The sequence below is a fragment of the Pogona vitticeps genome, chromosome 8 (assembly GCF_051106095.1).
Source record: "Pogona vitticeps strain Pit_001003342236 chromosome 8, PviZW2.1, whole genome shotgun sequence".
NCBI classification, from domain to species: Eukaryota; Metazoa; Chordata; class Lepidosauria; order Squamata; family Agamidae; genus Pogona; species Pogona vitticeps.
This window is the reverse complement of record NC_135790.1, coordinates 23,773,238-23,798,063: the sequence shown is the minus strand read 5'-3', so window position 1 is coordinate 23,798,063 and position 24,826 is coordinate 23,773,238. Positions and strand designations below refer to the sequence as shown.

General features: G+C 44.2%; 1 protein-coding gene across 2 annotated transcripts in view; it reads right to left on the bottom strand.

Moving 5' to 3' along the window:
• JAM3 (junctional adhesion molecule 3) overlaps positions 1-14,824 on the bottom strand; it is a 39,053-nt gene extending 24,229 nt beyond the window's left edge. For both annotated transcript variants that reach the window (XM_020792085.3, XM_020792093.3), the window contains exon 1: positions 14,675-14,824. In XM_020792085.3, coding sequence (XP_020647744.3) covers positions 14,675-14,786 — 112 coding nt within the window. In that variant the 5' untranslated portion in view covers positions 14,787-14,824. The remainder of the gene's footprint in view (positions 1-14,674) is intronic.
• Positions 14,825-24,826: the final 10,002 nt, after the last annotated feature.

The window sequence follows — 24,826 nt, the reverse complement described above, 5'->3', positions numbered from 1 at the left end:
ACCTATTGAGATTTCCTAACTTGGGGCAATACATCTCTAAAAGTTATGTCTTTTGTGTAACAGTGCAACAGGATCTCAACCATTGTATAGGAAGCTGGGGTCTGCTCTATCTTTCCTCTGTCAAGGTTGATAACAATCTTCCTTCCTGCACTGATCGACACCAGCTTCGGGGACATAATTTCTTCCAGCTTGGCAGTCTAAAGCACCACTTTTACCAGGTAGGATACTCTGCAATGAGATGCTTCCCCGGAATTGAAATAGATGTGTTGGTTTGTCTTCTTTCATGAGTCCTGCCATCTAACCATTCAGCAGTTGTTATCACTTACGCTGACTTGTTGTTGTTGTTGTTGTTGTTGTTTAGTCATTAAGTCATGTCCGACTCTTCGTGATCCCATGGAGCAGAGCACGCCAGGCCCTCCTGTCTTCCACTGCCTCCCGGAGTTGGGTCAAATTCGTGTTGGTAGCTTTGATGACACTGTCCATCCATCTCGTCCTCTGTCGTCCCCTTCTCTTGCCTTCACACTTTCCCAACATCAGGGTCTTTTCCAGGGAGTCTTCTCTTCTTGTGAGATGGCCAAAGTATTAGAGCCTCAGCTTCAGGATCTGTCCTTCCAGTGAGCACTCAGGGTTGATTTCCTTCAAAATGGATAGGTTTGGTCTCCTTGCAGTCCAGGGGTCTCTCAAGAGCCTCCTTCAGCACCACAATTCAAAGGCATCAATTCTTCGGCGGTCAGCTTTCTTTATGGTCCAGCTCTCACTTCCATACATCACTTACTTATAGCTTACTTACTTATAGCTTAAAAGAACTAAAGGTGGCCCATTTCATCTCAAGATTTCCTTTCCACTTTGCATCACTCCTCCAGCTCCTGACCTTCTTGTTTGCATGAAGACAGTGATACCTAGCACAATTATGATTACAGTACAATTATGCTGTTGTATTGGGTTGTATTACCAGCCGCGCATTCATCTGCTAGTAAAATATCAACACCTCTTTCCTTATCAATCAGAGCTCAAGGGTATAATGGCTTTCTGGCAGGCAGACGTTCAACGCATGCAGCTTTTGTAAGGCTGGAGTTGCAACGATTTTATTAATATTTTACATTCTTAGTCAACTTTTAATCTGGGCAACTGGGACTGAATTACACCTCGATCTGCTTTACTTCAGCCAAGTGGCTCCATCCTAAACCTTTAGATCTTCACATCATGGCTGGGACACGAAACCCAGCAGGTACTTAAGAATATACACAGCATTAGAAGCTATATGCAAGGCTGCCCGCTTTTCATTCCCTTCTCAGCGGCATTGCTGAATTAAGCAGCAGTCCAACATGCAGGAGAGAGAGCCACATTTTTAAGAGTTCATTTGCATTTCTGATACTTCCAATACTTGGGGTTACGACGTGTCTTTATTCAAATAAATAGTTCCCTTGTTGGTATTATTTTGTGTTGATAACAATGGCCTGCGCTTTTGAGCAACAGCGCGATCAAAGCTTCCTTTTCCTAGAGTTGACAACCCAGCTATGAAATCTTTCCCCGGGCTAAACTCGGTTGCAAAATCTAAAACCACAGTTTTGCTAATTTTAAAACACTTGTCTGCCTAGAGGATCTTTCCTGTTGTTGTTATTGTTGCTGTTGTGTCAGATTTTGGAGACAAGGATTTAGAGAGGCACATGAAATACAACTGGACTTATATTCTCACTGCTGGCCTCTGGAATGTGACATTCTTCCACAGAACTGATCCATGCAAGAAGTAGGAAGCCAAGAGATATCACCACACGAACACAGAGATCTTGTTCACACATGACTGTAGAGGCGCGGTGCCTGCTTTACCATGACATCTTCCTTGTCAACCTTTTGAACAGGACATACCAGGTGGGGTCAAAAATAAAAAAGCACATACATCTCCCAAGAGGGCCACAGATTGGAGCTGTGAAGAAGCAGCTGAGATTTTATCAGCCACATCCTGCTTCATTTTCTATCTCTGAATTATATTCCAGTGGATCTCTGTGGCAGGATTACAGGTAACAAAGATTAAGAATGCAGTAAATTCCTTGCTAGTTCTGAAGGAGGTCCATCATTCTGTTTCACGTAGGAATCGACAAATGCTTGTAAACCAGTGGTTCCCAATCTTGGGTAACCCAAGATATTCTTGGGTTGCAACCCCCAGAAACCCCACCCAACACAGGTGGCAGTGAAGGCTTCTGGGAACTGCAGTCCAAGAACCACCTGGGTTACCTTAAGGTTGGGAAGCACTGCTCTCTTAGGAAACCCTGGTTAAAGGTTTGGCCAACTAAGACAGAATGAACAGGGGAAAAAAACATTTGGCACTGACCCTACACAATGCAGTGAGCCTTCTTGTTCAGTTTTCCTGTCTGCCCAGGGAGGAGCAAGAGGTGATATACTTAAGAGGCAGGTTCATATCCTTCCCAATGAATTGTTGTTGTTTTCATGCATGCCTTCTATATTTTGGGTCAAAGCCTCCGTTGCCCAACTGTAGTTATAGCCTTTCCTATCAGTAACCTAAAGCAGCACATAACAGAAAAGCGGCAGTATCCTCCATGCTAGATGACATCAACCTATAGTATTTAGAGCTACGCTGCCCCTGGATTTGCAAGCTCTGTTGAGCTCAGATTTCAGTAAGAAATAACAACACAGGCGCATGCAATGGGTCCAGAACTCGGAGGGAACCCCCCTAGGAGGTATTGCTGAAATAGCTAGCAGGATTTTTAAAATACAGTGGTGTCTCGCTTAACGAGGATAATCCATTCCAGCGAAATCGCTGTAGAGTGAAATCCTCGTTAAGCGAAATAAAAATTCCCATTGAAACGCATTGAAAACCCGTTCAATGTGTTCCAATGGGCTGGAAAACTCACCGTCCAGCGAAGATCCTCCATTTTACACAGTGGGCAGCCATTCTGAAGCAGCCAATCAGCTGTTTTAAAAACATTGTAATGCGAAGAATCGGTTCCCGAAGCAGGGAACCAATAGTCAGGAAGTGAATTTTGCCTATTAAAACATCGTTTTGTGATTGCAAAACAGTCATCGTATAGCAGTTTCATCATTTGATGGGGTAATCGTTAAGCGAGGCACCACTGTACAGTGGTGCCTCGCATAACGTTTTTAATTGGTTCCAAAAAAAAACCTTATGCGAAAAAAACTTTATGCAAAACACCATTTCCCATAGGAATGCATTGGAAACCGGTTAATCCGTTCCAATAGGCACGGATTGGCGTCCTTAAGTGAAAAAACCCATAGGAAACATTGTTAAACGATACAATGTTTCCTCCATTGGAATGTATTAAAGCCGACTCAATACATTTCAATGGCTTTGCGAAGTCAATTTTTGCAAATTTAAGTGTGTCATAAAAGGGTCAAAAATGGTTTTAAATGCTTGGATTAGCTTCTGCACCCTCTAAAACGGATGCAAAAGTTAATTTGGCTTTGATCTGACTTTTCGTTAATTTATGGTGAATTTCCCCCCCCCCCCAATTTTTGACAGCTGTCAAAATCTGACAGCTCCATTGTTTCCTATGGGGGAGAAAAAAATTCACAAAAAATTAACAAAAAGTCAGATCAACGCCAAATTAAGTATGCACACATTTTAGAAGGTGCACTAACGATTCCAAGCATTTAAAACCATTTTTCAACATGTTAAGACACTTTTGTAATTGAAAAAAATGAACATCGTTAAGTGAAGCAGGGGACATAAAACCAAAAACGTTAAGCGAAGCATGGTCCCAAAATCGCTATGTGAAAATCGCCCATAGGGAAAAACGTTATACGAAGCACAATCTGACTCTGAAAAAATAAACGTTAAGCGAAAAAAACGTTAAACAAAGCAAACGTTATGCGAGGCACCACTGTATATCTCTTTCAATTTGTGTGTGTGTGTGTGTGTTTGTTTCTATATGTGTCTCTCTCTGTGTGTTTCTTTTAAATGATAATTTGTAACCAGCCCTGCAGATGAGTTACCAAACAACAATGACGGAGTGGCTAACGTTAACACCCAGCTAGATACCAATTCCAGGGGTATTTATAGGAACCACAAATTTCCACGGGAAAACAGTGTGGAAAGAGGGGGGAAAAGTGTAACAGTATGGAACAAACCAAACTGAAAGGCTTTCTGTGCCCCGGCAACAGTGTGGAGGGAAGGGCCTTCACTTCCTGACATTAGTATCAAATGACACTCAAATTTGTATTTCCATCTGCCATTGGCAAAAACATAACAACTCTAATTCTAGAATGTCTCCCAACCTGTTGCTCTTTTTCTAGAATCAAGATAGATGGCAAGAGGCAGCGGTTCAGTAATGCAATTGCTTTATTGACTACATATCAAGTAAAAGGGAAGGGTTGTGGACCTCTCGCAAGATTCGGTGGAGTTTTACAAAGGGAATGAATGGGGCTTCGTAAATGAGCGGAAAATCGACTTAATATATCTCCAAATAGTCCCAGTGAAGGGATACACTACAACTGTACAATTTATTTTGTTCATAAGTTCTCTCCCCGTCCCCCGTTTGTATTCTTTGCATTGCTAGGTATTTTCTTTTACTTCGTTTCTCTCTTCTTTTTTTGAGGTAAAGAAAAATTAAAGGAAAAAAAAAACCCGAAAATGCAACTGCTTCTGAAGCCAGAGAAGAAGGCATTTTTCTTACGGCATTTGACCTTCAAAATTTCAACAAAAACAGTTCCTTGTGCTCAGTTTGACAGCTCCTCGTTTTAGGAAGATGGCCCTTGCTCTAGATAACCTCGCTGGGAGCAAATCAGGGCGTCTTACGGCTACCTTGCATCAAGCGAACCCCCAAAAAACATTGAGAAGAAAAGAATTCAGCATCTCCCAACAAAACCAACAAAAGTTAATGTTTCGTCAGCCTGGTGGAAAACAAAGCTGCATTTACTTTTCCAAAATAAAAGAAAGCCGTACTTATTCGGACGAATTTTGTGCTCTTGTGGAAATCCTGGGGACAGGAGGAGAGAGTTCCATCCAGCAAGAAGGCCGTGTGAACAAACAAAGGCTTTTAAGTTGTGTTCATTACCAAACACCACCACCAAAGCTTTGCCGTCCTGTCCTTTATCAGGAAAAGCGGTACCTTGGCTCTAACGAGCTTTGGCCTGCACAACACAACATTCGTTCCCCTTGTTTTTTTGGAGCCTAAACATCTAATAAGGACGAATTTTCCTTATGGTAAGAACTTTTAAGCAGTGGAAGAGCTTACCTCCCGATGTGGTGGATGCCTCATCGCTGGAGGTTTTCAAGAAAAGATTGGACAGCCATCTGTCCGGGATGGCCGGAGGTCTCCTGCCTTGGGCAGTGGGTTGGACTAGAAGACCTCTAAGGTCCCTTCCAACCCTATGATGGCTCTATGATTTTTTAATGGCTTTTAGGCAAGAGATGATTTACATCACACGCTGTCCTGAGGGTGCCCCCAATGCTACTACAGTATTATAAAACAAATGCCTGTCATTGGGTATAAGAGAGTCTTCTGGGGGTGCGGGGGGGGGGATTACAGATCACTTTCATTTAATTGTTATAAAACAAGAGGCATTTAAAAAAAACACACACACACCATCCAGCAGCGCAATCACTCAAGATGTACTGGCTTTTTATTTCCTTTTTAATCTGGTCAGTCTGGGGTAATCTCATCTGGTAATTGGGTGACCAGATGCAAAGGAGATGGGACCCTTTTTTTGCTGTTAATCGTGGCTCAGCAGAGAAACTTTTTTGGCAGGGACAGCTTTCTATAAAAGGCCTTTAAAATGTGTGAAACCTGCAGAGCTAATATTTTGAAGTGTCTCCTTGCAAATGGCCTTTGCTCCTAAGAATCTGGAGGATTTTCTGCCAGAATTGGCTTCTGGATAGGTGGGCAAATATATATATATTTCCTCATTGTTACGCTGTTCTTGTATAGCGTTGTTAATATTTATTGCTTAGGATGTGATCTTTCCTACATTTTCCACATTCTGCTGATTGGTGCCCTGCAGACACCCAAAATGTCCCACCAGTGAAATAAATAAATAAATAAATAAATAAATAAATAAATAAATAAATAAATAAATAAATAAATATATATATATATATATATATATATATATATATATATATATATATATATATATATATATATATATATATATATATATATATATATATATATATATATATATATATATATATATATATATATATATATAAGACGATACGAGAAAAATGCAAGCATGTAAATAATGCATTTGATCCCTAGGTTGATCCATGACATTTTGCCACTATAAACTAAGGAAAGATACTGTCAATAAGAGACCAAAATAAGTCTGTATGCCCACAAACGGTTTTAAATTGTATCATATTTTGTTTGCTTGTGTTTTTATTGCATTGTTTACTCTTCCGTGCTGTTATTGTAACCCTACTTCAAGATTTGTTACAGAGGAAAAGTACAGGAATATTTCTCACAAAATCAAGGCGTTTGGGAGTTGAATCGCAGGATTTCCATTCCTTCTGACAAAACAGTTTCCTCTATTGAGGCCCCTGAAGGTTAAAGATTAGTTGCAGGGATACAAGACAGGCCACACGGTTAGGGCAGCCCCATGCAAAGGAAGCCAGCGATCCTGGGATGTGCGTAGTTGTGGAAGAGGGGATTTGAGCAGGTATGGCCGAAGCTGAAATTCTCTCTTCCATCCAAGTCTGAAAATGAATCAGTCCTCCTTTTCACGGGCCTGCCCTATTGCATGAAGCACATGGCTCTGCCCTCCCAACATGGCTGCACAAGGTGGCGGCCATTTTGAATATGGGAGACCTCCCTGTACAACATGTCTACAACTCCTATCAACACACTCAGTACTTGGCTAGGGACGGTGGAAGTTGTAGTCCAACGGATTGTGGGTGGGCCTATTTGAGAGACACCATCTTTCCATCTGCTAAGACCTCAGATGCAACATCGGCCCACCCAACATGGCTGCACGAGGTGGCGGCCATTTTGAATACGGGAGACCTCACTGCACAACATGTCTACAACTCCTATCAACACACTCGGTACAGGCAGTGGCTAGGGATGGTGGAAGTTGTAGTCCAACGGATTGTGGGTGGGCCTGTTTGAGAGACGCCATCTTTCCATCCACTAAGACCTCAGATGCAACATCGGCCCAACATGCGTTATGAATATCAATTAATCCGTTTCCAACTTCTCTTCTTCCTGGGCAAATCACTTGACTGTCCATAGTCAAAACACAGAGTCATAATTTTCCTCCTACCTTTTTTTAAATCCCCCCCCCCAATAGAGAATCTAACCTTTTAAATTAATTTTATCTCCTTGCTTCCTTCGCTCTTATGGTCCATGACTTCCAAACAAGCCTCGAGATGGAATTAATGTTCTGTGTGCAAGACAGACAAGCAGAGAAAGATGGAGCTTACCCCACGCGCTCACATATGCGCATCAACCCCTTTTGCAACAATAGAAAGTATTTTGCCAAAAAGGGGAAGATTTTTTTTATTATTATTAAAAAGGGAAGATGTGGGCGATCCTGAATCAGCCCTTCATGGCCCCTGGGAATTGTTTGCCTTTTCCCTCCCTCCCTCCTCAGTCTAACCCTGCCTGAGCAAAAGTTGACAAGCATTCCTTGGATTTAAGCAGGCACACGGGTGCAATCAACTGTGAAAGGCTGCTTCTAAATTTATGGCCGAATCCAGTTCTGCCTCAACACACATGCCCCCTCCCCCAAAAAAGGACATGGCCAAGAAGGAAGAGATACAAATTTCTAAAGAGCAAAAGTGAGCATAAATAAACCTCAATTGTTCTGGGCCGGTGGTTTTCCAAACCATGTTCCAGGGCAACCCAGTGTTATTTGGCAGTTTAGCAGAAATGGGATGATCAACGCAAGTGTGTGTTTGTACTGGTGTTCATACAGACCACCCACACTCTTCATTACCTACCTTTGGCTGCAGTAAATAAGGGCTCAGGAAAGCCCCAAGTGTTATGAGCTGCTCTATCAGCCGGTACAGTGGACCCTTGACTTATAGACGGCTTGACTTACAGACTTTTTGAGTTACAGACTTCTCTGGCCGCAAAATTTAGGTTTGACTTGCAGACTGAGATTTGACTTACAGACCAGAAAAAAACCAAAATGGAACAAAAACGGCCTGTTACGGGATTAATCGGTTTTCAATGCACTGTAGGTCAATGGAGACTTGACTTACAGACTTTTTGACTTGAGAACCGCCTTCCAATACGGATTAAGGTCTCAAGTCAAGACCCCACTGTACAATGCTTAAGCCCAAAAACTTTGCTTAGTACCCTACATTAACGGAGCAAGGTTTCTATAGATACCCACAAACAGAAGACCCAAATGAACAGCATCCTGAATAGGAGGACAGACAGGCCATTTCCAGTTCTCTTTTGGAGTTTTAAGAAGTGTCCCAGAAGATGCATAAAGCATTTTAGAGGGAATTGGGTGCCAGCTGCTTGAATTAATGCGTGGCTACAGAAAAGTCTTGCATAATTGTCTTAGGATGATGCAGTGATTGATGGATAATAGGAATGCAATAACAGCCGATATTGCCTGTTTTGCAGATAAAGTACTACAGACTGAAATATAATATTTACACCTGCTGGTGTAACTTTATGCTGCACAATTATGAGGACAACACCAGTCCAGGGCAGAAATATTGAACTGAATTGAAAGCTTCCTATTCCTCCCCCTTTTGAGGTTCCAAGGCTCCCTTTTGACCTGCGGAAGTTTTTGGGAGCCTTGGGAAAGGGGTAGGTTTAAAGAGCCAAAAAGCACCCCCAAATTGGCAGCAGGGGTCCTGATTCTGGTGGTGATTTTTGGCTATTAAAGGCTTCCTCCCCCCATCTCGAGGCTGTCAAAGGCTTCCCTAGCTCAGAAGGGAGCCTTAGGGAACCTAAGGGGGGAGTAGGAAACTTTTAATGAAATGAAATGAAATGAAATATAACCAGCATGGACAGATGACATCCTAGTTGCAGGGTGTAAAGTTACACCAATAGCGTTTCATGTACAGTGTTATACAGTGGTGACTCGCTTAACGGGTGCCCCGTTTAATGAAGAAATCGCATAGCGATGAAGATTTTGAGATCACAAAAGCGATCGCATTGCGATGTTTTGAATGGGGAAAAATCGCTTTGCAATGTTTCACTTACCGATCATCGCAAAACGATGATTTTTTAACAGCTGATCGGTGGTTCCAAAATGGCCGCCGGGTAAAAAAAAAATGGCTGCCCGCTGTTTTCTGGGACGGATTCCTCGCTTACCGGGCAACGAAAATGGCCACCCTATGGAGGATTTTTGTTTAAAGGTGAGTCTGAAGCCCATAGGAATGTATTGAAGGGATTTCAATGCATTCCTATGGGCTTTTTAATATCGCATAGCAACGAAATCACTTTGCAGCGATTTTTGCTGCACCGATTATCATTGCTATGTGAGACACCACTCTACTGTTAAAATTAATAAAGTGTTGGGATTGTTGTTATCTTAATGATGTATTGTCACAATCTTGTCCTGATAGGCATTTTCATTTTCCATTACTGTTCTTGTGTTGCAAACCTCTTTTAGTGTCTTACATGGCTCAGCAGCGCCCATGAAAAGCAATGATGTTGATGATGGCGATCCAAAAGAAGAGAAGCACAAGGACCTCAACTGAACCACAGAGAACCTAGGAATTACTCCTTAGAAACTCACTGACAATTTCCGCCAAGTCCTTATCCAGAGTTCCAAGTCACAAATAGAAGAACAGATTTAACAGGAAGGTATCAAACTCTGAAGGAGTCTCCAAGATAAACAACATTAATCTTGGGTGATAGAAATAAACAGGTCGGAAAAAAGAAAACCCCACATTTAATATGAGGTCATTATGGTTTTTGAAACACAAACATAGAGAGAAGCAGGCACGCACGCACACAGTTCCCTGTCAACTGAGAAGCACTTAAGCAACAAAAGCAGTTGCACTAAAAGTTGACAGCAAGAGGCAGCTTGCTATGCTCACACATTCTTGGCCAACAGCTGTAAAGCGAACACACATGGGGTGGATGTGACACACAGATGCTCCTCTTATAGTCTGGGGGAGAAGTTACTGTTTATTTAATGGGAAACACCAAACGGCTGCTTAAGGATGTACCGGAATTTGCACTGAACGTGTCACCCAACTCAGCAAGCGTGTGTACAGGGTCGTTGTCCTTATCTCACAACAGTCACACCGCTCCTTGTGTTTCTAGCACTCGAGATCCCCTTTCCAATGTTGGAGGCTTCAAGGCTAAACACAACAGCGCCACAAAAAGTGATACTGAAGCCGCCCCCCCCCCGACAGCTGGCCCATGGCAGCACTTGCCTGCTTGAAAGACAGCTGGATGTTTTATCTTTAAGAGCGACATTCTTAACTACAATCTTACAGAAAGGTCTTTGTAGGCACAAAGCCTATTCCTGGCGCCAAAGAATTCCAGGACTCCCGATTATGTTCTCAAAGATGCAGGATGTAATTCGCCACCAAACTGGACCGAGAGTAAGTCGTCTCAAGGCCTAGGCGGGGGTCACAACAACTTGAGAATGCCATCCTCTGAAGCAGGGATGAGGACTCAAATAAATCAGAATTATGTCACATGGATGAATTGACTTGTTTTTTTTTCTTCTCCCAATACAGTGGCGCCTTGCTTTACGACTGCCCCGCATTATGACAAAACCGCTTAACGACTATCTTTTGCGATCGCAATTGCGATCGCAAAACAATGGTCTGAATGGGGGAATTTCGCTTTGCGATGATCGGTTCCCTGCTTCGGGAAGCAATTCTTCGCAAAATGACGTTTTTTGAACAGCTGATTGGCAGTTTCAAAATGGCCGCCGGGTGATTAAAATGGCTCCCCGCTGTGTTTAGGGACGGATTCCTTGCTATACAGGCAGCGAAAATGGCCGCTGTATTGAGGATCTCCGCTGGACGGTGAGTTTTTACCCCATTGGAACGCATTGAACGGGTTTCAATGTGTTTCAATTAGGTTTTTATTTTCGATTTATGATGTTTTCGCTTAACGGCGATTTTCCTGGAACGGATTATCGTCGTTAAACGAGGCACCACTGTAACTTGGTCTTGACTTGACACGGTGCCGTCTTCCTTCTGCCATACGGTTCTTTCGGCACACTTCCATAATTTCTGTCCCAAACTGAACAAGAACATGTCTTTGCCTTGGCTAAAAACTTATTAGTTGTACCCCCATCACCCCAGTGCTCTGCCCCTTTTCTTCCCACAACCTTCAGCTTCCTTCTTCTTTTTCTTTTTTTTTTAATGCTGGTCTTGCCTCTCCTTCTGCTTCCATACTTCATTACCACAGTATTCACCACAGGACTCGTTTGAACTTGCATGGAACTGGAGCCCCATTTTTAGACACTGGACAATGTTCATATCACAGTCATTCCCATCCAACCATTATAGTCCAAAGAAGAATATTTTAGCCTATACTATTTGTCAGGGGTTGCTTTCGTTTACATCATAGTGTGTTACAAAAGTGATTTCTTTTTAAACTACAGATTGGATAAAAGGCCTGGTGGACAAGAGAGGAACTGCCTAGTTCATCGTTGAAGGAAAAGACCTGATCATTGTACTTTTATTTGACACACTATACAGAAGAGTCCACCAAAGCCCTACAATCCAGCACTATGAGAAGTTAAATGTTGTGGGTCCCACTGGGGATTAGATAGAACAAATTTCAAGATATAATCATTTCAGACCTTTAGGTGGGCCAATCGGTTAAGATTTGTGCACATGTATGTGTTACCATTTCAAAGCCATTGTAGGGAAAACAGAAATATTGATAAGCCATTGGTTTGCGGCCAGAGGCAAAGCATAGGTTGGAGATCCTCTGACTTACTTTGTAAAACGGTCTCTCCAATGTTCATGGTTGAGCATGACCAGAACAGAAGGTAATTTACAAGAGGGCCCAGCTGACGTTCTAAGGAAACCAATTTCAGTCGATAAACAAAACTTCTACCGTATCAATGCAGAATTTTGTGTTTCCAGCTGTTAACCGTTTCAGAAATCTTTTGAAACTGACAAACCAACTTTTGAAAACATTTACAAGATGCGTGAGGAAGCAACAAACAACTCAGTTTGAAATAAAAACCCCGCGACATACAAAGGAAAAAGAATAGTTTAGATACCTAGACATCAGACATGAGACGTCATTAAAAACAAAAACGCCAATGAGCTTAGCAATATTGTTTAAAATCTGGGAGGACATAGTGGTGCCTGCAGGATAACTGTGGGTGAATTCATTTTCAGAGGCCACCACAGTAAAGGCACCGTCTGCAAAGTTTGCAATGGGAAGGTTCATATAGTAAAAAAGGCAATCCTTTAGAGACTTTAGTTGCAGACTGCGTTAGAGTTTTAATGATTAAATTAGCACCTCAATTTTTTTGCAGTGGTGTTCTTTTTAGTGCAGGCAAAATATGTTTTTGATAGTGATGAGGTGTGTTCCCTTCCCGACGTGTGAGTAGGTGATGATGTCCATCTAGACTGCAGACACCTCAAAGCATGGAATATTTAATGCTGCTTTGTAAGTCACCCTCTAGGCTGATGGCAGAAGACAGGGAATAAAAAGAAAAGAGCATTTAGCAATCAGAATTTTACAGCTTGTTCCTCCTTCTTGCATAGGCAGGCACACTGGCAAAACCAATGAAAAACCTCCAGGTCACCTTTAGAAATGTAATCATACACAATAAAAGTTGCTAGTTTTAAAGGTGCCACAGAGATCTTCCCCGTTTTTGCTGCGACTGGCTTTCAGGGCCACCCCCTTGCATATTTTGATGCCTTTGGCATCCAGGATGGCCTTGAAAATAAATTCAGTCCCAGTCTTTGAACAGTTGGGATTCTCCCCAAAACTAAACCAACTGGAGCGAGAATAATTGAAATAATCCCCTAAAAAAGGGAGAGTAACATCAACATTTTCGAGGGCTGTTGGAAACGTGACAAAACACCCCTCCCCCTCCCAAACAATTTCTGTGTGTGAGGTTATCAGACAATGTGGTCATTGATTATACCCATGCATCTATGTATTTTTCTGGCTGTCGCAGTAAAGTGTTCCCATGTTGAGTCACCAGGAGCAAAAAGCTGTACAGAAAGTTCGTGCTATTTTTTTTTTCTACACGGGCACGTTTTCAACGCCATAAACCAAATAAGCCAAAAGCAGCCCAATGACCCCTGGCTGCAAGCTCTCCCACCCCCCACCCACCCCCCGCCATCCTCGGGTCTTCATTTAGCAGCAACCGTGAATGGCATTATCAAATGTTTTTGCAATTAATGCTCCAAACATTTGTGTGGGGCGCCTGGAACAATGGGTGTCTCTGTTGCCAAGTGAACAGGGATCCAGTATCAACTGGGCAGGCACCAGCGCATTCCTGATTCTCTGGTGCTCTCTCTCTCTGGAAAAGTGGGGGAAGCGCTTGAACGGCGGGGAGCCTTGGAAGGAAGCCATAAAACCCTTTTATTATTGCATGTGCATGTATTCTCAACTGCATACAGATGAACTGGTGAAGGAGGGCCCCCCTTTTCCTATATCAGATTTTTAACCAGACGCTCCCTTTTCACCCCACATCCCACTCCACACCCTTCCAAACACACTACACAAGAACAAAATAATAATCTTGCTGCACCCTCTCGCCTTCCTTCCAGCCTACAACAGCAGGATGTATTTCAAAGAAAAAACAAGAAACGCCAGCTGCTTGTATAGAGGTGGGTGCTTCTTCTTATGCCCCCCCTCCCCATAAACAAAAGACCTTCTTGAGTGAAAAGCCCCAAAGGGGAACTCCTGGCTTGATAAGTACCCCTTCTTTTGTCTCTCCTTCAGAAGGGAGCTGAATCAGACATTCCCCATCTGGTCCTTTACTGGAACACAGGACAAAAAAAAATTGTTCAGTTTTTATTCGGCGCAGAAGGCGCAGAATTTCAAAAGGCCCGGGGAAGAAGGCGCCTGAAACATAATCAACCCCAAAGTTTCCCAGGATCTTTGGAAGTGCCATCTATTGAAGCCCAAGGATTGGTTTTCTTCTAAGGGCAACTTTTCCCAACAAAGCTTCGCTCCACCCGGCCTTTGTTGTTGTTCTTGGGTTAACTCCGGCCAATGCATAAGCATCGGACCTGGACTTTCCTAGGACCGTTATTTCTCAAGAAGGTGAAAACTTTCCCTTCCTTGAGCTACCTCTCGGGGTTTTCCTCCAAAGATGCTAGCAACACCATCCGCTTCTTTTCCCCAGCGTAGGTTTCCCTCCCTCCCCCCCCCAAAAAAAATAACAAAGCCTTCCAAACAATCCCAGCTTTCCTAAAGGCACCATCGAGAGCCTCTATTGTCCCACCGGCTTCGCGCTGGGGAAGAAAGTCGAGCACCAAGCGCTCCCCCAGCCCAGCCGGTTCGATACCTCCCTTGCACGGATCCAGATCATCCCCCCCTCCAGATCACCCACCTCGTGGTGGATGAAAACCATGACGGGCGGGGCTGGGAGGACAAATAAACCCCCCTCCCCAAAAAAACAACCCCTTCCAATCGCTTCCCATACTTGAGTCCTCTTTGGTGCGAACGTGCAAACCCCGGCAGCCACCCCAAAAGGTCCCCCCCTTTTCCAGATTTCTTTCCCCCCCCCGCTTAACCCCCTCCCACCCTAACCTCAGCCCGGGGGGGGCGGGCAAGAGACTCACGGAGCATCGCGGCGAAGAGGAGGAAAAGCGCCGCCCGCCGCCTGAGCGCCATGATGGGGAGGATGATACTAAGCCGTCGGCCCGGCCCGGGCGGAGCTTGCGCATTCCCCATCTGGCCAAGTCCCAGCGTTGGGTGGGAGGAGGAAAAAAAGGGAGAAGAGGGAATGAGAGAGAGGAAAAAAAGGGGGGGGGGGGAGGAAGCCAGCCGAGAGATGCCGCCGCCTTGCCATCCAGGCAACCGTTGCTAGGAGACCAGAGATGCTGGGGCTCCATTGCCACGGCAACCGCATCCACAGCCAGGAAGAGGAGGAGGAAGGGACCTCCTGAAGGAGGCGATTTGGTTGCTCCTTTTTTTCACCCCACAGAGCTGGCTGGATAGCCCAGAAGTTTAGGTCTCTGGCTGCGGTGTCAAGGGTTGGGAGTTCGAGTCCCATTCGGTGCCTCCTTGGGAGAACAGCCAGCCTGGGGAGCCTTGGGCAAGCGGCATAGTTCCCCGGGCACCCCCCAGAAGAAGGGGATGGTAAAACACTTCTGAGTGTTTCTCTACCTGGAAAACTCTGGAAAAGGGGTCACTGTATGTCAGAATTGATGATGTGATGGCACGTGATAATTTTTTCCCCAGGGGCCATCGGTAAAATGGGTTGGTTGTCAGGATAGGAGGGGAGGAACTGGGCTGGAGGATACCCAGAAATAACCCATTAGCCAGTTTACACGGGATGCCACCTCTGAGGACAGCGATCTGGTTTGATTTGGAATGATGAGCAGCCTTAGGCATGGCTAGTGCCTGGAAGGGATGCAGGAAAAAGCCCAAGATATTTTGCTGGTAGAGATGGAGCAGTAAATGTTGAGTCCAAAGACATATGAGATTTCGGCCCATGAGGCAGAACATCTAAGAATGTGTAAATAGCTCACAAGTCGTTTCTCCGTTTGGGACACCCCAAACCTGCTCTCTGAAGCAGCGGCCTCTTGTTTGTTCCGTGACTGAGCTGGTCCTGAATGGCAAATCATCTGACTCATTAATATCCATTCTGACTTAATGTGGTTCCAGGCAGAATTCTTTCCTTGCTGTAGCTCATATGACCCCAGGTTTCTCCTATTTGTGTACTAACTGGGTCTAATCCAGCTTGGCTTCAGAACTCAGAGCGGTTCAGGGTAACAGATGATTCTGTCCAAAGGATAAAGGCAAGCGTGAGCAGCATTGAGTCCCAGTTCTGGAAAAACCATGGGACTTCAGTTAAATGAAATGATTTATATACCTCCATTACTGTGCATTTAACCTCCAACCCGGGGCCAAATCCAATCCTCTTAGGATCTAGTCTGTTTCTCTGGTCCTCCCTAGGCAGCCATGTTTCCTTACATAAGATGCCACCATGTGTGGGTTTCCATTATTTTTTGTCCAATTTAAAAAAAAAGTTGAAATGGACTTGCTAAAGGTTATTCACTGGCTATAAATGTTTTACACTTAATAAGCCAGTCAACTGAGACCTGCCTATTTGTCATTACTCTTGCCAAGCACCCAGAATGGGACCCCCACCAGGTAAAACTCAACTTGGCTGTTGACTGAAACATTTCAAGTACATCCACATTACAAGTCTGGCCCATCTGGTCATAGCCCTTCCTACTTTTTGGATTTTACTGCCACCTTCTGCTTTTACATGACTTCCCGAAGAAGGCATGTAAAATAATGTCTCTGGGCAAAGCTTTCTCAACCTTGCTCTTAAAACAGGGACAGAGCCTTTGAAACTTATCTATTTGTGGATCTCCTGTTCTGTGTTAAAAAGAGAATCAAGGGGATAGAGATAAAATACCTCCATAAATGGAGAAGTTGGGGGAGAGGGCTCCACCAATGGTCTTCAAAGAGATGCTGGCATGGATGCCTCTTTAAAGATTAGGAGCCCGAGAACAGACCCCCAAAGTTCAACAAGGCTGAGCTGTTTTCAGGAGATAAAAACAGAACATGCCACTCCGTACAAGGTTGGCTTTATCATCACAGGCAGCGGTGGCAGCAGCCCTAAATACATTTACGTCAGAAAGGCCTACTGCTTTGAGCAGAGATCCTTTAACGTAAACACATTGCATCTTGAGATGGGGATCTAACGGAAAAGCAACAGAATGAATAATGGCACCCCTGGCTTTCAAACCAGCACAAAAGAGGGCTCTCCAGAAAATGTGAACAAGATCTCAAAGAGAACAGTTACATCAAATGGGAAAGCTCCTTTCTGGCGAATCTGTGCTTGCCGTACTTCAAAACCAGGAGTTATGAACCTGGATTTATATCCGAGGTGCTGTTTTCAGGTCCTTCCTTTCTCCATACTATCATAGATCAAGTCTTTCTGATTCCCCCCCTCCCACATTCTATAAAATAGCAAATATTGTATCCAACATCACAGGCAGGTTGGGAGGAATAAATATTATTGCAAGGCTGTCTGTAAAATTCAAAGCAACAGGTGAGGCTATAGCACTACATAACTTATGTTAAAACAGTCATACAAATGTAAAGCTTACATAAAGGTTATTTTTTCCATACTGCACCTTCCTGAATGCCACAGCCAGTGGAGTGGAGTGCAAAAAAAAGGTAACTTTTCCAAGGTCTGTGCAAGAACTGGGCATTTGTCCTTCCTGTGGGGTTGGCTCCCTTAGTGCCAACTGATAAGTTTCAGTCCAGATGGAAAAGATCTATGAATGAGAAATTAAATAATTTGGGTCTCTCGTGAAGTGCCATTTTGTTAATGGGCTATACAAAAGAGAAGACTCCTCGGAAAAGCCCCTGATGTTAGGAAAGTGTGAAGGCAAGAGGAGAAGGGGACAACAGCAGATGAGATGGTTGGACAGTGTTATCGAAGCGACCAACATGAATTTGACCCAACTCCGGGAGGCAGTGGAAGATAGGAGGGCCTGGCGTGCTCTGGTCCATGGGGTCAGGAAGAGTTGGACACAACTTAATGACTAAACAACAATACAAAAGCAAAACAGGAACTACACCAGTACATCACAGACAATGAGCTGCAATACCATGTCAGCATAGCTGCGGCCCATCCTGGCTTTAGAGATTATGGTCAGGCATTTTTACCTCCAAGCTATTTGAATATTCTGACCCTTCCAAAATATAGAAAAGCTTTTATGTTAGCAAAGTTTAATGTGCTTCCTTCAGTCCTGCTGGAAGGCAAATACAAGAACATTCCCTATCAAGAGTGTTTATGTCCTTGTGGTGCTGGTGTGGTGGAGACGGTTGGCCATGTTCTGTTGTATCGCTCCTTCTACACTGGTTTCCATGCACTTTTATTCATCCAATTTTGCAAAGCATCCCTGGAAGAGAGGATGAGTACTATACAGGTTATCTGCTGGCAGACCAGTGTCCATCAGTAACGCTTAAAGTGGCCAGCTTCTGTGCAGCAGCACTAGTCTGCAGGCGAGAAATGGTCCCTTAATCCTCTAGATATATACATGTATGGATGCATATGTGAATATGTACGTATTGGCGGTGGGGTTATGCTTCTAACAATTATCTATGGAATTTGTTTCTCTGAGAGTCTGTCGCATATAATGTATATTGTAGTTGTGCTGATTCTGTTTATTCTTGTGCGGTTGTTCTGTGTTATTCACATCTGATCTGTTGATCGTACAAATAAAATTGCGTCCTTCCTGTGATATCTGAAATCAAGTGTAAATTCTTAAGAGGCGGGTAAGAAATGATGCTTTCAGGAGAAATACTTGCCTCTGAGAAAATGAGAGAAGAAGCTTGAGTTTCCTTCAAACGTTGCTGTATCTCCTGCATCCACTTTTCTTTCCTATCTCCCCTGGCTTGTGCATCCCCTTTGCAAACTGATATCTCTATTCCTAATCCACATAAGAAGCCACTCCAGGTGGCTGTATTTCTCTGAACAAAAGAGCCAGCCAGAGACACCCTGCTTGGCAAAGGACTGCTTAGCAGTTGCCTTAAATATCTCACACAGTCATAATGAGGACTGTGATGTCACACCCCTGAGATTTCCTCTAGGACTCAGGCCAACTGCTGTGTCTACATCATTGCAATGTTTGGCTTTGTTATCTGCTCTTCTTGCTGAAGAGCGGGTGGAAAGGCCAAACCAGACAGGCACGTCTTCTTTGGAGCAACACGTCGCAGGTGAAGCATTGATTTTTTTCCCCACTCACACAAATGGAGCTTCTGTTCCATTACTTCATGCGGATGCAAGTGACGGGAATAGCATGTGAGCAAAGGGAAGGCCCTCTAGGAATGGGACTCTCTGCTAGGAAGAGGAAGCGGTATGAATAGGCTTCTTCCCATGATATTGCTGGCTTGGGCTTCAGTAGGGTGGACAAGACCCTGATGTTGGGAAAGAGTGAAGGGAAGAGGAGAAGGGGATGACAGAGGATGAGATGGTTGGGCAGTGACATCGAAGTGACCACCATGAATTTGACCCAACTCCGGGAGGCAGTGGAAGACAGGAGGGCCTGGCGTGCTGTGGTCCATGGGGTCATGAAGAGTCTGACACGACTTAAGGACTAGACAACAAGGGTGGACAACAGATGGCTGGTAGATGGAAGCACCTTTGCCTTGGCTTAGGACCCTGAGGGCCACAAAGCAAAGCCAGGTGTGGGAGGAGAAGAAATAGACTTTTACAATTAAGAGACAAGCATGCCTTTGAGAACATGGTCAACTCCAGTGTTTGCTGCCCATAGCTTGTTTGACTGGGAGGAATGTTCCTGGACTGGGACGAGTGCCTATCTATCCAGCACTAATCAATCCTTGCTTCCAGTCTTTGATTTCAAAGTGAACCCGACTTCTCTACTGAGTGTTTTTCCCCCCTCTCCTTTTTGTCTGTTGAAGGCAGCCGTTTGTTTGCTGTTGATCTGTTTGCAGGTGACAAAAAGGAAACTTTCTTCTGAAAATGTCTCAGAGTGAATTATAGAGACTTTAAGTGCCCCTTAATGAGAAAGGGATAGAATCTCATGAACGTGTAGTTATTCTCCTCTGTGGAATTGATTATCCATAGGGTCCCTTCCAGCTCTGCAGTTCCAAGATAATGATGGTGATGATGATTAAATTAATATTTCACATTATCTCATCAGAGAGCAATCCACTATTGGCTTTCCCTCCAAGCGGCCTTCCACCTCTACTTCTGCAATCCAGTTTAAAAATAGGGTTCTGGAAATAGGGTTTTTTGTTGTAACTATTTTTAAACCATTGGAAATCAGAAATCTTTGGTGACCCACCAGAAATCTTCAAATAGGGTGTATTCTTCCTTCTGCCCTCCTTTCATGAAACCACAGGAGAAAGAAACAAGGTTAATCCACCCATCCTTCATATTGTTATGTCTACCCACCTTCTCAGGTGTCCATAGGCAGTGAACCCATTTTATCTTCATATCAAGATGGACCAGACCATGAGAAAGAAGCTTGCCTGGGGGACCATCCAATGGAAAAGCAGAGGAAGGACATCTCAGCTTTAGTTCTTCTTGCTAACTATTGCTCCTCTTGCATATCCATACCAGGTCAAGCCTGAACCAAATATTTTTAACATTTAGAAGTCGTGTTTAACCGAAAGGTTAAACTTGAAGCACAAAGGCCAAGTGCTTTGCAGAGGGAGTTGGATTTTAACCATGAGTCACACAACTCCACTTATGCCAATTCCGGCTATTTAAGATTTGCAACGCTTTGAATCAATAGGAGTACAAATGAAAAATGGGTCAGGAGTGTACGAGCTATGCAGAATGCCATGATTTGTTCAAAACACACCCGCTCGGATATTGATGAACGACTACTTCAATGTACAATGAGGTTGGGTCAGATTGAGGACCATCACCCCCGTGTATTTTAGGGAAAGGCAGTTCCTCCTCTTGCTCCTTGGGCTGCCCCTAATATAGAGTTAATTCTTAGGCATGTTTGTTGGCCACTGGCTGCTACCCTGTTTGGGGCACAATTAGACTTGGTCATACTTACCCCAAAGCCCTTTTCAAGCTTGGAATCCAACAGTTTAAGCACCACCAATTTACATATGGACTTTACCAAAAGCTAAGACTCTAGTTGGCTGCTTCTCCAAGAAAGCGCCTTTCCCATTCTTAGTACCCCATCTTTGGAAGACTCTTTAGAGCAGTGGTTCCCAAACCTAGGTCTCTAGATGTTCTTGGACCGCAAATCCCAGAAGCCTTCACCACTAGCTGTGCTGGCCAGGATTTCTGGGAGTGGTTGTCCAAGAACATCGAGGGGCCCAAGAGTCTTGCAAAGGGCGGAACCCCCATGTATTTCCAACCGTTTTATATACCCGTGTTTTTAAACAGCATTATTCAATTATACGTACCATACTCATTTGGCAATACTTCTGCAAAACAAGAGCCAGCCTATGTGGCTTTGGGCAAGCTGCACAATCCCAGGACACCCACAGAAGAAAGGAATGGAAAACCACTTCTTAGTATTCTTTACTTAGAAAACCCTGGAAAGGGTTGCCATAATTCGGAATTGGCTTCACAGCACACAATACATTTATTAGATTATCCCCGGCTGCTTTGATTTAATTCCCCCTGTGATTATATGTTTTACCTTTAACGCTGCTATGAATTGTTTCATTGCTCTGTGATATGAAGCCACCTAGTAAGAAGGCCTCCAAAAGTATTGTTTATCTCGAATCTTCTGCTGCAAAAACAAACTCAGGTCATACCTGGAAGACTACCAATTTTACTGCAACATGACCTTGTGTAGACCATATTCTCTATCAGTTGTTTGGAGTGTTATCTCGAATTTCAGATATCTATGCACACCCCATGCAGAGCAGACATGTTTGGGGTTAGCATTGTGTCGTGTGAGGTCAGAGAGGAACCAAACACAGAAAGGACTGGCAGCTACATTATTAACATTGGCCAGTCACCAAACTGTTGCTGATAATTCAGACATCCTGGGGCGAGATAAGCTAATTAACACACGTCTTGTGTTAAGAAAGGAATAGTCTGAAACTTTCAAGTGAACTATAAATGCCGCTGGTCTCTTCCTCTGATCTCTGTTGGAAATTTCTTTACTATAATAAATAGGACATTCTTTAAGGTGCCGCAGGACCCCATTTTGGCACATAACCTCTGCGGGTGGAGAACCTGCAACTCCTCTGTCTTAAGCACTCGGATTTTTTCTGTGAGCTCCCAGATCTGGAGTCCTCTGGACATCCCGTGGAATGCCAAAAGGGAAATCTAGGATTATAAATAACCTCAGGCAGGATGTAAGACAATGTTTGGCTGGCATTAACAGGCGCTATGCTATGAAATGTTGGGACAGACCCTGAGGAGATGGAACACCATCAAAAGCTATCTACTTACGTTTTCAGTGGTCCAATAAAGGTATTGCCAGATTCTGCATTTATATTTGTTGTTGTTGTTGGTTTGGTGTTGTTGTTTTTTTTGGATGGACCACATGGCCTTTTCCTGTCCCCCCCCAATCTAGCCTCAATGCCCTATAACTCAGCCCATGGCTCTTGGAGAATGAGCAGATGGCAGAAAACCAGGAAGTTTGCCCCAGATCGGCACCATCAAGGACTTCCCCCAGGCTTTCATACACCTCCACCGCTAGCAAATAGGACAGGCTGAGGTCACAATCTGAAGCTCTGTATCAAGATCATGAGGGATCTGTTTTGGATTAGCCTGACTCTCTGGTCTCTGAATTAGGCGATCTCAGTTTGTGAGTTATGTTACCGTTTCTGCTTGCCCCATGGTGCCCCCTCGTGGCTACGCCATTCATGCTCTGGAACTCGTCTCTGCTGCTGTGAATGAGGTGGTGTTTTCCCCCCCTCTTCCCTTCCCATAAAGCCCCTGTACAAATGGGTAGTACAACTTCTTGCTACCTGATTCTTACAGTGTCTTTTGGGCTTCAGATGTCGGTACTTTAAAAACGTCTCTCTCTCTGTGTATGCACATTCTCTAGTGAGAGCTAGCAAACTGCAAATTATATACAGTATAATTTGCATATACATACAGTATATATACACTTGTATCGATAGGTGTACACAATTTAGAATTTGCAATGGTGATGATGTACTGTGAAGCCAGTTCTGATACATGGTGACTCTTTTTCAGGGTGTTCCAGGTAGAGAATACACAGAAGTGATTTACCATTCCCTTCTACCGGGGGTGCCCTGGGACTGTGCAGCTTGCCCAAGGCCACCCAGGCTGGCTCTTCTCCTACAAGGATCAATGGGGAATTAAACTCCCAACCTCTGGCTCCACAGACAGATACCCAAACCGCTGAGCTGTCCAGCCAGTTGATTTTAGGAGGCTTCAACAACACAGTTGCTAATGTGATGTCCTATTGCCAATGACATCCCACTGCATTTTCTGATTTGTTTTGGTTATTGAATGCTATTTGCTTTGATTCCCCACAAAGCCTGGCTCTACTCGCAGGAGGCACAGTGGGGAATCAAACTCTCATCCAGATATCTAAACCACTGAGCCATCAAACCAGCTTTTTCCCCTCCAGTAGCTTCTTCTGAGATACCATGGAAGGGAAGGATGCTAACTTGTTAATAATACTAACCGTGTGCCGTTGAGTCAATTCTGACGAATTGTGACCCTTTCCAGGGTTTTGCATCTAGATATATACACAGAAGTGATTTAGCATCCCCTTCCTCTAGGGGGCACCCTGGGACTGTGCAGCTTGCCCAAGGCCACCCAGGCTGGCTCTTCTCCCTGAAGGCACAGCAGTGGGGGAATCAATCTCCCAACTTGTGGCTCTACAGTCAGAGAGCTATCCACTGAGCTATCCAGCCAGCTATAAAGGAAAATGCAAGCAATCTAATACAGTGGACGTATACTCAGAAGAAAGTCTGCATATGTTGAGTGACTGGTGATTGCACCCAGGAAGACATGCTTAGGATGGCAGCCAAAGTCTTCCCCTCTGGCTGCTCCTTTTTCAGAAAAGGAAGAGAGGGAAAGAGAGAGAAGACTGGCAGGGTCCTTGTATCTTTTCAGGCACTCTAGCATATGTTAGCAGCTTGTCGATCAAAGTGAGAAGACCCTCATTTCAGGAGTGGTGAAACAGATATGCAACTGTTATTGTAACTAAAAAAAGCACACACACACACACACACATACACACACACACACACACACACAAGGATTTGTGTGGTCCTTACATGATACAAATGCAGGAGGTGAAACCACTACAACATCAAACAATCACTGCAGACTTTCGTGGAATAAAATCCACTTCATCAGGCATGCATGCACCAATATCTTGTGGACAGCGCAGAAATATTAACCAGGAGCGTCCCCCCAAAAATTCATGGCAGAGGTCTGTCAGGTATGCTTCTTCAATTGAGATTAAAGCTGCCTACAACCAGATTTGGGGTGCAGTTTAATGTGGGACGTGGTGGCGCTGCGGGTTAAACCGCAGAAGCCTCTGTGCTGCAGGGTCAGAAGACCAGCAGTGGTAAAATCGAATCCACGTGATGGAGGGAGCTCCTGTTGCTTGCCCCAGCTCCTGCCAACCTAGCAGTTCGAAAGCATGTAAAAATGCAAATAGATAAATAGGTACTACCTGGGTGGGAAGGTAACAGCATTCCATGTCTAGGCACACTGGCCACTTAACCACGGAAACTGTCTACGGACATACTCTACGGCTTGGAAACGGGGATGAGCACCATGACCTAGAGTCAGACATGACTCAACTAAATGTTATGGGGAACCTTTACCTTTCTCCATAATCCAGCGCATGTTAGCAATTTGGTCTCTAGTGCCTCTGCCCCTTCAAAATCCAGCTTTTACTTCTGGGAGTTCTCGGTCCACATACTGCTGAAGCCCGTCTTGTAGGATTTTGAGCATAACCTTGCTAGCATGTGAAATGAGTGCAATTGTATGGTAGTTGGAGCATTCTTTGGCACTGCTTGGATTGGGATGCAGACTGATCTTTTCCAATCCTCTGGCCGCTGCTGAGTTTTCCAAACTTGCTGGCATATTGAGTGTAGCACCTTAACAGCGTCATCTTTTAAGATTTTAAATAGTTAGAGCTTGTCGTGCAAGGGACAGCCTGTCAAAATCCCTTCATCCACCCAGTCGTTCAAGGTAGAGAAGCCCAATTTGGCTTTTAATACCAACACTTTGTATGGGAAGAGCTAACCCTATGGCGTTGAGCTCCTTCTGTGTGCAAAGAGGGGGGAACCTGGTCAACCGAGGCAGT